Source organism: Pelophylax lessonae (assembly GCF_965119305.1).
Source record: "Pelophylax lessonae genome assembly, chromosome: 5".
NCBI classification, from domain to species: domain Eukaryota; kingdom Metazoa; phylum Chordata; class Amphibia; order Anura; family Ranidae; genus Pelophylax; species Pelophylax lessonae.
Genome location: NC_138772.1, coordinates 96,533,995 through 96,547,026, shown reverse-complemented (window position 1 = coordinate 96,547,026; position 13,032 = coordinate 96,533,995). Strand labels below are relative to the sequence as shown.

General features: G+C 41.6%; 1 protein-coding gene across 1 annotated transcript in view; it reads right to left on the bottom strand.

Annotated features, from left to right (window-relative positions):
* The window catches only part of ADARB2 (adenosine deaminase RNA specific B2 (inactive)), an 801,349-nt gene that overhangs the window by 466,717 nt on the left and 321,600 nt on the right, over nt 1–13,032 (bottom strand). The window contains exon 2 of the mRNA XM_082258125.1: nt 5,911–5,946. Within this exon, the coding sequence (XP_082114251.1) occupies nt 5,911–5,946 (36 nt within the window). The remainder of the gene's footprint in view (nt 1–5,910; nt 5,947–13,032) is intronic.

Below are 13,032 nucleotides of genomic sequence, written 5' to 3'. Positions count from 1 at the left end.
AAGTATTGCAAGTAGTTTTTTTTAAATTTTGCTACTCAAGTACTGAAAGTAAAAGTACCAGTAGTTTTGAAAAAAAAAATTGCTACTCAAGTACTGAAAGTAAAAGTACAAGTACTGTGTTATGTAGTTATTAAAGAAAGAAGTCAAAAGTTTGAACATCATATTGTTTTTTATTATTTCAAATGCAGCTTTTATTTATACATACAGTAGCATTTATTTTCGTATGCGCTGATAATACACATGTTTTGAGCTTCATGAAACCTGACATCTACTGTTCTGGCAGTGGTAATTTTTATAATTGTAACTAGTAACTATGCAGCACAAAAAAAAAAAAAATATCGGAGTAGAAGTATTGAAATCATCGAAAAAATGTAGTGAAGTAAAAGTGGAAGTAGGAGAAAAAAATTCTACTCTAGGAAAGTACAGATACCGCCTTTGGGTACATAAGCACAGTAGTGAAGTAGTTCTACTTAGTTACTATACATCTCTGCAAGGCACAGAGTGATATTACCAGGGAAGGAATGGAAATATATTTGTAAGGGCCTGGGTGGCAAATGCCTTTCTACCCCCCATTCTATTCTATACTTTTGTTGGATATGACAGCTATACATAATAATACAATCTTAAGGTAATGGGGTGACCAGCATTCCAAAGTAAATAAATAATGGTCTTCCTTGCTCAGTTCCAACACCAACTTACCAATGTTTACCAACATTTTCAGCACCTAATTGCCATCTTTGTTAGGGTGACATAAACCTCATTACCAACACAATGAAACGTTACTGTATATGCTAAAAGAAGGAATAGAAGAACTGATCACAAATATGGCTTGTGTCAATGGGCTTTTGTTTGTGTCCGGCCAATTTTATATTTCCATACAAGTTTGGGAAAGCAAAACCCACCAGAGGGCATTACCCATATCATACAATGACTAAGCAGCGCAGTACAGAATTGCGCCATGTCAACTCGAAATAAACTAAGATCCCGGTGTAATAGATGGCACCAGTGATGGTTTCTAAGCAGCCAATGTTCTCATTTCATCATGCATAGAGTACAGGGTACAGAAGCACACCTTGTGCACCATGAGGGCGTATCCGAATATATTCACATACCTATCCTGCAATGATAAGCACCAGATATATGGAATCTAACTCCTTCTACAGCAATTCCTGCAACATAAACACGTTTAGAATATAACAGAGACAGTGGGGTTGATTTTCTAAAGGCAAATAGGCAATTTATTTTGCAAAGGAAGATGCATATTGCAAGAGAAATATCCCCAGAGCTTAGTAATGGTGGTGAAAGTTCACTTTGAACTCAAGAACACTCAATCACATGCAAGGAAAATTGAAAAAAATAAACAGAGTTTTTACCTGCATATGATTGGATTATGGAAGTCAGCAGAGTTTCACCTCATTCATTACGCTCTGGGGAAAATTTCCTCCCAAAGTGCAATCTCCCTTGCAAAGTGGACAGTTTATTTGCCTTTAGTAAATCAACCCCAGTGAGTCACCCATATAATGGATATGGCAGTATCTGAAGCTCCCCCAAAAAATGTAACCCTTGTTTGGGGGTGGATTAAGCCTTAAATACCTGACTCAATGTTAAATGTACAAATATAAGGTCTGCAGTTCTTCTTTACCCAATTTACATTCATTGCGCGTCCTAGGTAAGTGTACCTTTTCCCAAGCTTCAGCAGAGTAACTCCTAATTGCTGTAAATATTGGTTTCAGGGCTTGAGTTACCAGAATAATATGGTCCAGATGATCCTAATTCTGTTTCCTGTGTATTCTGCATGTTTAAATCACAAGGTCACCCTTTCAATAATTTGCTACATGCAAATAAGTTTAGACCTTAAAGCAGGAACATTTTTGTATTCAGAAAGCAATTTGTTATGTGTTTGGTGACTTTGTGTGGAATTTTGCTGCTTGCTAAATGACCTGTCGTCCTGTCCAAATGTGCCTGCAGTTGCCTGCTCGATGACAAATTACTTGTATTTATTGCGTTTTATAATGAGCAATATTCTGTTCCAGGGGGTTCCTGCAATGCTTGCAACAAGCCGCAGTGGCTTGCTAGACATTGATGATATATATCAAATCATCAGAACAAACATTGCCTGAAGTTATATAGAAAATTGCTACAAATATAAAATATACATGCTGAAGAACATGAAATACATATGATAAACATCATGCACATACATCACACAAATACACTGACATACATCGCATTCCCTAAGGGAGCAGCAGGCTGATTCTCAAATGCCCACAGTTTTGGACTTGTTTTTTTTTACTTATTTATTTATGCAATGTAAAGCATGGAGATGTAGTACAGAGTTTTATGAAATGTGAGCTAGAAGTACAAGAGTCACACACTTATCCTAAATGCAGCTCTAGGAAGAACCCATTTAATTATGAATACTATTCAAAGATATACTGCTTTAAAACTGATTTTAGAGCCTGTTTTGCTTTGTGGTCTGAATTTAACCTTGGCAAATCATCTTCTGCCCTTGGCTTGCCTTGCTTGTCCAAGCTCAGTAGTTGCTAGCATCATTCTTTACTGAATGGCCTGTAAAAATTCAGAGCATTGTGTATCACAGTTTTCGAGTATAATATATGTAATAACCAACTGTGTGAGGAAACAACATTTGGTTTAATAAACTGTAGAGTGTGCAAGGTCAGTTTACAAAACTTTACCTAAGTGGTAACTGTTGCTGCTGTAATTCCCCTAGCGTGCAACTGTTGCCTGAACAGTTACTTTATTTGTAAAGTTCCCTGCTTACCTTAAATAGAACTTCACCCTAAAAGGGTAGTTTCACTTTATTTCTTCCTCCTACCCTTCTCTAACACTTTTGGACATTTTTATTTTTTGCAGGGAAATTCGCTCTGCCCCATCCTCCCCGCCTTCAGCTTTCCGGGACACGTCGCATGTCCCAGCGGGTGGCAGGACCATTCACAGAGCATAGCCCAGCTATGGGAAGCTGTCTGTGAAGCTGCAAGGAGTCACAGCCTGCTTCTCACACTAAACATGCCGGCGCCCAAAGAGTGGCGAAGAAACGCCTGGGTGAGGACAGCGCTAAATTGGACAGGTTAGTGTCCCTTTTTTTAAAAGTCAGCATCTACAGTTTTTGTAGCTGTTGACTGCTAAAGGTCAACTTTATGTTTGGCAAACCCCCCATTCTTAGAATCCCCAACACTTATTTTTTTTAGCAAATTGTGTATAATTATACCTTTCCTGGAGATTTCTGACTGGTAAAATGACCTCACGGATCCTCATTTTCTTCTGGAATGGGGGATCTAAAATGCTGTAGAGATCAATGCTTATACAGTAACAAGAGTGGTTTTCTTTGTAGCATTCTCCTGGAAGCCCAGTACGGCTCGATGATGCACCAGTCAAGAGGTAGCTAGATTGATGCTCAGAGTCAGTAAACTAGATAAAGGATTGGCCAATGGGCATGCACTTCAGAGCAGTGAGTCTGTGGGGGGCATGGGGAAGATGGTGAATATCGCACTGGTGAACTACTTAGTTATTTCCAATATACTGTGTATATATATATATTTACAGTATATATTTGGAGGTTTTGGACTTTAAGCAAAAATTATCTCAAACTCTTAGAAGATAGATTGGCATCTTATTGCAAGTCTTATACAAATCAAAACCCATTCTAATAAATGTGCTTTGATATTTTTTTCCAGCATCGGATAATATGACCCTATGGACAGATTATTACATTTGTTCTGCTTCAGACAAACATTTTACCCTCCCCCTTACTTTGAAGTTATGTTAATGCACAGAATATTTGCTTGTGTGTATTCCTTTGGGAATCAAGACATAAATGTCATTAGCAACTTGAAAGACATAGAAAAATGAACACATTTTAAAACAGGTGCCCAGTCATTATGAATTCATTGAGTGTTCATTGTAATAACATTAATCATGATTAATTCATTTTCTACTAATGTACCAAAGGCTCGCTCTAGAACAGAATTTTGATTTTCCAATTTTCAGTTTAATTTTAGCCATGACAAAAGATGACAAAATAACATTTACATTTTCATCTGCTTTAACAGAAACACTGTAATGAAATGCCATATTGTAGTGCATTTTCTCAAGTAGACTTAATCCATTAAGTATATTAAAGTGAACCTGTACATTCTGTACTAGGTAAAGTAACAGGCTTGCTTAATTGAAGATACAGTGATGATCCAAAATTATTTTGTTTTCAGCCACCCTGACCTGCCTAAGTCCATTGAGAAATATCTGGTACAACTCGGTATGGAGGAACACGTGACATTCCCAATGCCTCATATGCTGCAATGCTTAGTGTCTGAATGGCATTTCTGTAGGTTCAAGCACTGTCATTTTACCTATGTTGCTAGGGTCCTAAACACTCAGGCTCTCTTGGATGCCCTACATACAGTGAAAAGATCCAGGGCATTCTTCGGTACGCCACATACAGTGAAAAGATCCAGGGCATTCTTCGGTACGCCACATACAGTGAAAAGATCCAGGGCATTATTTGGTGCGCCACAAACAGTGAAAAGACCCAGGTCACTCTTGGTTGCCACATGACTGTGAAACAACCCAGGACACTCGTTTACAGTGAAAAAGACTCATGGACTCTTGAGTGCCTCGTGTATAGTGAAAACCCCATAGACTCTTGGGTGCCTCATATATAGTGAAAAGACCCAAAGACTCTTGGGTGCCTCATGTATAGTGAAAAGACCCATGGATTCTTGGGTGCCCCATTTACAGTGAAATAGATCCTTGGACTCCTGGGTGACCTATGTACAGTGAAAATATCCAGGGGCTCTTGGGTGGCTTATGTAAAGTGAAAAGATTCAGGGACTATTGGCTGCCTCATGTATAGTGCAAAGACACATGGACTCTTGGGTGCCCCATTTACAGTGAAAAAGATCCTTGGATTCCTGGGTGCCTTATGTACAGTGAAAACATCCAGAGACTCTTGGGTAGTTCATGTGAAGTGAAAATATCCAGGGACTCTTGGGTGCCTCATGTATAGTGAAAAGACCCATGGACTCTTGGGTGCCCTATGTATAGTGCAAAGATCTTGGGACTCTTGGGTGCCTCATGTACAGTCAAAAGATCCAGGGACTCTTGGGTGGCTCATAAAAAGTGAAAAGATCCAGGGACTCTTGGTTGCCTCCTGTATAGTGAAAAGACCCAGGGACTTTTGGGTGCCCTATGTATAGTGCAAAGATCTTGGGACTCTTGGGTGCCTCACATGCCATAAAAAGACCCAGGGCACTCCTAGACACAGAATCTACAGTGAGGAGCACCTAAGTGTTCTTTTTCTCTTTAAAATCTCACTTTTTCTTTCTATTATTGCCCTTTCCCTTCTCTTGTAAATGGAGCATCTGCACAAACCTAGAGGCTGTGTGTCTGTTACATAAAATAGCAGATTCTGCCTTTTCAGCCATGCTGCAGGAGATAGTAACTGCAAGCTGCAAGTCTGAGACCCAGGGTGCTTAAGATCTGATTAAGTTCCAACTCTCTCAACAAGCCAAAAACTCTACAGGAATCCCTGAGCAATCTGGCAGTGGATTGGGGTGATAGGGAAGCACAGGAAAGGTATGTGCGTGCTGATAATGCTGATTATTTACTCTCTGATACAGTGCACTTATTACACCGGCAATGCATGCAAAACTGAGGACACTATTGATAAAAGTGCCCTTATGTGATACAATGTCTTTAAAGCCAGACAGGAAAACGCTTTCAGCAAATGACAGAGCATAAACTATGCATAAAATATATGAGTCTATGACATAATGTGTGATTTTTTAATAGTCTTAAAAGAGCAGACAATTATTGCTGTGTGAAAATGACATTGGAATGTTAACATTTCATGTTTTACTTGTTAATGGAAAAAAGTGTTTGTATGAAACTTACCCTTCTGTGTACAGCTCCCATTTTCATTTTTGTACCCTGCAAAGCAAAATGAAATGTTTTAGTGTATAAAACCTACAAAAAAGAATTAATGATATGCTTTACTGTTCAAATAATGGATGGGTATAGAACAGTATGCCATAGAATCATCCCACTTCTCTTACTGGAACAGATCACTCTCACTTTTCCAGTATATATTATGAAAAATAAATGCAAATATTAAACAGGAACAGAGAGACCCCTTTATATGGGTCATAGAAGGTACAGTATTTGTAGAATACTGGGAAGAAAAGTGCTCAGATGTCTTTCTCTTTACCAAAGTCCCAGAAAAGACATAAGGTTAGTGGGTAATTCATGCCACCAGCACTGCCATGTTGGTAGGGACAATTTTTCCAGTCACTCGTGAGTGTTGCTATATTTTTACATAAATGATATCTACAATCATGCATTATTTAAAATATATTTTAATGTTCAGTAGCACATAAAAATTAACTTTTCTATTAATTCCTAATTAGGTAAATAAAAAATGCTTCATATTTCATATACGCCTCTTGCAGCCAGCCATGTAGCTGCTGTACTGAAAGTTGACCTGAAACGTAAGGACACCCGGCCTCTTTTTGCAAGTCTTATACAAAACAAAACCCATTCTAATAAATGTGCTTTGATTTTTTTTTTTCTGCATCGGATAATATGACCCAATAGACAGATTATTACATTTGTTCTGCTTCAGACAAACATTTTACCTTCCCCCTTACTTTGAAGTTATTTTATTGCACAGAATATTTGCTTGTGTGTATTCCTTTGGGAATCAAGACATAAATGTCATTGATGGCTGTATGACAGGAGAGCTGTCAGTAACTTATTGCAAAGCCCTAAAAATTCCCCTACAGTTGGAGATACAGCTACACTTTGAAGACATTGGCTTTATCTGTCCTGCCTGGGTTTCCAAGTATTATAATCCACCAATGATACTAGACAGAAATATTAGAAGAGATTAATAAAGATGAATACATTTTTCTGCCAAGCACACTCTTCTTTTCACATCTAAATTCTTTATCTGAAGAAGAAGAAGCTGCCTTACCGGTAGATACTGCTGCGTTTCACCCAGTGGGCTGTACAGCATAAGTCTGGTAGGAGAATGAATGGCTGAATAAGGCCATAGGGGAATGGGGTGAGGGTGCTGGTGGGGAATGGGAGACAATTAAAGCGAAACTGTACTAAAGCTATAGTTATCCTTTAAGCAAGGGATCTCCAAACTATGGCCCTCCAGCTGTTGTGGAACTATATGTCCCATAAAGCATTGTAAAACTCTGACATCCACATACATGACTAGGCATGATGGGAGACCCCTGCTTTAAACCAAGGGTCCTCAAACTATGGCCCTCCAGTTGTTCAGGAGCTACAATTCCCAACATGGCTTTTTATGTCTGTAAATGTCAGAGTTTTACAATGCCTCCTGAAATGTGTAGTTCCGCAACAGCTGGAGGGCCGTATTTTGAGGATCCCTTCTTTAACCAATTGCCGACCGGTCACATTGACTGTACTGCGGCAAAGTGGCTCGGTATCGTCCAGCGACATAGACCTACGTCGCTGGACTCCTCCCCTTGTGGGCGCCGCGCGTGCCGCCGGAGGCTCGCTCCCGCTGTTTTCAGTCACAGCTGGAGTCGGGCCAGGGGAGGAGCGGCGGTGATCACCGCCGCTCTTCCCCGATCGTCGGGGATCGAGTGTTGAGATCCGCCCACGTGTGTAAACAACACGAGCGGATCTCCTAAGTGACAGCCAGGGTCAGATTGCAGGATTCAGCATAGCTGAATCTGTGATCTGTGCCTGTGTCACTTAGTCCCCTCCCCCCACACACGTTAGTAAGCACCAGGCATACATTAACCCCTTGATCACCAATAAAAGCTAACCCCTTCCCTGCCAGTGTCATTTTTACAGTAACAGTGCATATTTATAGCACTGATTACTGTAGTAATTTCACTGGTACCCCCAAAAGTGTCGAAAATGTCAGTCAAGGGTCCGATCTGTCCGCCGAAATGTCGCAGTCCCGCAAAAAAAAAACGCAGATCGCCGCCATTACTCGTTAAAAAAAACCCATCAAAAACGACAGAAATCTTTCCCTTAGTTAGTAAACGCAATAACTTTTGCGCAAACCAATCAAAATACGCTTATTGCAATTTTTTTTACCAAAAATATGTAGCAGAAAACAAATTGGCCTAAAATGATAAAAAAAATTTGATTTTTACATTTTTTTGGGGGGGAATTTCATATAAAAAAATGTGAAAAATATTGTTATTTTTTTCAAAATTGTTGCTCTTTTTTTGTTTATAGCGCAAAAATCGCACAGGTGATCAAATACCACCAAAATAAATCTCTGTGGAAAAAAAAGGACGTAAATTTCGTTTTGGTATGGCGTTGCATGACCGCACAATTGTCAGCTAAAGTTGCACAGTGCCGAATCGCAAAAAGTGGCCCAGACGTAAGACAGCAAAATCCTCCAGTGGTAAAGTGGTTAAGCAAGGGATCTCCAAACTATGGCCCTCCAGCTGTTGTGGAACGACATGTCCCATTTGGGGATCATCTTAAAGCCCCGTACACATGGGCCGAATCATGGGCGACATCGGCTGGTTAGAAAAAAAAAAGGCCGTCATTTGGCCCGTGTTTATGCCAACCCGTCTGATAGAAGCTTCTGTTGGACTAGCATGCTGGAAAATGAGCAGCCGACTGGCTCCCGATCAGCGCTCTCAGTCAATAGCGAAGAGCACTGATTGGAGTGTTTTGGCGGGGGTCGCCCCCCCTGTCAGAACACAATAGCTCAGCGGGGGGAGATTGCTGTGCTAACTTCAGATAGTTAGTACAGCGGCTCCAACTGACAGTTTTTTTTCCCTCAGACCACTGGTTTGAACGAAAAAAACCCATAGTGTGTACCCGGCTTAAGGGCCTATGTCAACAGGCTTTTGTTTGCAATAAATGGGTTTTTTAATCTACATTCAACTGTCAAATGCAAGCCAGAAAGAGATTAACTGCAGGTCAAATGCCTCTATCAATACATTTTGAATGATCTTAGGACCATCTCAAAGTGATGTCAAAGTGATGGCATCTACACAAGCCCAAAACCTATCGACACAGATCCTTAAAGCGGAGTTCCAGCCATTTCACTCACCTGTCCAACGGTCCAGCGATGCGGCCGCCCGAAGCCTCGATCCTCTCCCTCGGCACCGGCATCACTGCTGTGGGCACCCGGCTGTGACAGTTTGCGGCTTCACAGCCGGGTACCCACTGCGCATGCGCGAGTTGCGCTGCACGCTGTGATTGGCCGGCAATCTTCTGGGACCTCTGACATGTCCCAGAAGATTGCAGGGAGGGAGGGGGAGAGGAGAACCTCCGCTCAGGGCTCCGAGCGGAAGTGGGAGCGGGTACCTGTCAAAACTAGGTACCCGCTCCCCCCCCCAAAAAATGACATGCCAAATGTGGCATGTCAGGGGGGTAGGACCACCTAAAGAGGAAGTTCCACTTTTGGGTGGAACTCCGCTTTAAGTTATGTGATCATTTACTTTGTCAAGGGAACATTCTCTATTCCTTTAGCAAATTGAATAATTGAAAAGAAAAAAATGAAAAAAAAAAACTATAATATTCTAAGAAAAAAAGAAAATGGAAATTTACTGTGAAGCTAATCAAAATTCAAAGTGGAAATTTCCCAAAACAGGAATTTCCACAAAGAAATCTTGAAATCCTTGGGCATGTTATGCGTTGTCATTTTGCTGCATTTTTTTATGGCAGCCAAAAGCAATGGCTACTGTATGTATACATAAGTATATTAGAAAAAAATAATGCTTAAGTCAAAAGACCTGGGCAGACACAGCGCAGAATACGATTTCTCAGCAGACAGATTGAGGCTGGGTGTGAAGAGAGGTGACATTCACAGTGATCTGAGTAGTTTATGAAGGACAAACGACATCAGTCTCCTGGATGGCAGCTTTACAATAGCCTGTGAGCCATACAATGTCTCCGAGGATAATCTTGGCCCTCTTGTTACAATAGGAGCTTTGTACAAATTCAGTGCAGCTGCAATTATTTGCATATGCTCATTATAATATAGATGATCTTGTGGTAAACTGAGTAACTGCTGTAGTAGAAAAAGGCAAAACTGACAACATATCCTTGGGCAAATGAAAAAAAAAGCATTATTTATTATTACACCTACTTTAGCTCCCTCATTGGCCATGCCTTTTTAAAGGATATAGATACTTGCCGTTGCATTGAAGGGCTCTCGAAAAGGATGAGCAATTCTCCATCTATTTACTAAGTGCATGCGTTGCGCAGAGAGAGACGCAGACACTTATGACAGCGTACTAACAGCCTGCGAGCATAAATTCGCTCTATGCGTATGCTAATTAAAGCGTTTGTTACCCCAACACTTCATATTCCTGATATGTACCTGCTGTACCATGTACTTGTATGAGAAAGTATCCTCTTCTCTTTGAACTGCTTCATTTGTGAGAAATCACCAGCATTCCTGCCAGTTTCTCTGCTTTTCTATTAAAAACTGACCACACTAAGCATGAGAGCACTTTGCTGGGAACTCAGCCTGCTCTCCTCCAATAATTAGACTTGTTCTGACACTCCCCACTCACCCTGCACAGCCTATTACTGGAAAGTTCAGTGATCTGCTGCTTCTGATCCCCCCAGCTCTTATGCAGCTGAGAACAGAAGGAATGTGAAAAAGGGAAAAAGGTATTTATATGTTTTTTTACAAAAAATGTTTTGCCTTTCATTTCTATTTAAATTGAACGGGTTGCTTCGTTTACAATCCCCTTATTTTTTATTGTTTACAATCACTTTAAGTGGTCGCATAACTGGAATCTAAATTGTATTTTACCCAACGTTTTAGGGTTATCCTTTGTAAGTGAATCTATATGCATTTTCTCTTTATTTCCAAAAATGACAGCATGAAGTGTGCACTGATATTGTTAAAGGTGACTTTAAAGAAATAGGCTTGCCATGTACGAGTCATTTTATTGCGTTCGACCTTCAGGTTGAGCGCGAGAAAGTTACTCAGTTCTCCCGTTCACACACAATCCCTCCCGCTGAGCCTTTGTATTCTGACAGTAGGGAGATTTCCCTTATCTGCACTGCTGGCTATAGCCAGCGGCACTGATTAAAATAAAATCTTTTAACAGGCTGGTTGTACGCATGTCGATAGATAGATCATCTTGTGTACAGCCAGCCTTCCCACACATGGATCCAGGGGAGCCTGATCAGTAGTTAGGCCTGTTACATGTGTCCATGTGTGATTCATCTGGTCTGAGGGAGTGTCCCCACTGTATCAAATTGGGGAGCCTGTTGGACAGAGGAGGAAACCTAGCCAGTGAGTGACATGCAGGCTTTGTGGCTGTCCCAGTGGGCTGGCACAAGCAGTGGTGCATCCTGGGATACGTCATAAAAGTCGGGGGCTCATGTGACAGGATGTCTTTGGGCGGGAAGCCAGGTCCCAGGAGGAGGGTTACGGCTGTCTCTCCTCCTGTCTGAGTGTGGAAGGTGGTCACAGTCAGTCTAGTGGACCTGAAGTGTGGTGCGGAGTCAAGAGGTCCAGGATACTGACAAGTGGAGCTGAAGGCTGAGCAACCCAGGGAAAAGCAGTGTCCATGAGTACTGGAAAGCTTGCCGGGGGTCTGCCCAGGAAGGGGGCCACTCCAGTGGAGAGTCAGTGGACATGGGCTAGCATGCATGGGAAGTGAGAAAGGGAGTGCCAAGTTAGGACCTTGAAGAGGAATCAATTCAAGAACATATCTTCTACTTCACTTCAGTGGCAAGGTGAAGCAGCGGCCTTGCCGCATACACTACAGTCAGTTGTCCTCAAGATTTGTGCATAGTTCATAGTTGGAGTATCCCACTCATCCCTTCTCAAGATCCTCTGGACGTTCATTGTCTGAGCCAAGCGTTAAAGTGATACGTTTCTGCCGACTGTTGCTATGGGTAACCCAGGTGAATCCAATCTCAGCAGCTTCCTAGGGGGCAGCGCTACATGTGATTTTCAATATTTTTATTATTTAATATTTTTATTAAATCACATTATTAAATTAAGATCTGGTGATCCTAGCATGCAAGTCCTTGCTCAGGCACACCCTGTTATAGGATGACAACACTCCCCCTATCTCCCATTGGTGCTCCTGTGTTGTCACTGGGATAACAAAAATAATTTTCAAGATTTTTAAATCTTCAGCTTTAATTAAAGTGATACATGGCAATCTTGCTAAAGCTTGATACACACTATCCAACTTTTGTGGTTAGATTTCCTTCAGATTTATCTTTTCTATGTAGTGCAAAGGCCTGCCAGAGCATACAAATTGAAAGTGTTTAGGTTTGACCTCATATTATATGGTTTTGGTAAATCTAAAGGAAAAAGTCTTCAGAAAATCTTATAGTGTGTATGGCCTATAAGAAGGTCCTTGTTAGGACACTCCCTCTTATAGGGTAAAAAAGAAGTACATGTCTTCCAGGGGTGCTTCTGGGTTGTCACATGGGCTTCCCATGGAGACTACAAGTTGCTGTTTTAACCACTTGCCGACCGCCACAAGTACATTTACTGCGGCAGTCAGCCGCTCCTGGGCAAACCGGCGTAGGGCTACGTAGGGGGCGAGCGTGTGCTGCCGGAGGCACGCTCCCGCCCCCCGCTCATTCACAGACATCCCCGCGCGAGTGACTGGCGGCTCCGGTGTCCGCCGGGCACTTGCGATCTAGCTCAGGAGAGGGAGAAAGGCAGAAGGCTGATGTAAACACAGCCGTCTGTCATTCTCCCTTAGATCATGACAGAGGCTATGCGATCCTGCTATGTTGGATCATATGTCTCTGTTATGATCTAACAGACACGCCCCCCCCACAGTTAGAATCACACCCCTAGGGACACATTTAACCCACTAATCACCAAAAAAGTTAACCCCTTCCCTGCCAGTGTCATTTTTACAGTAACAGTGCATATTTATAGCACTGATTACTGTAGTAATGTCGCTGGTACCCCCAAAAGTGTCAAAATTTCAGTCAAGGGTCTGATCTGTCTGCCGCAATGTCGCAGTCCCGCAAAAAAAGTCGCAGATCGCCGCCATTACTCGTTAAAAAAAAAAACAG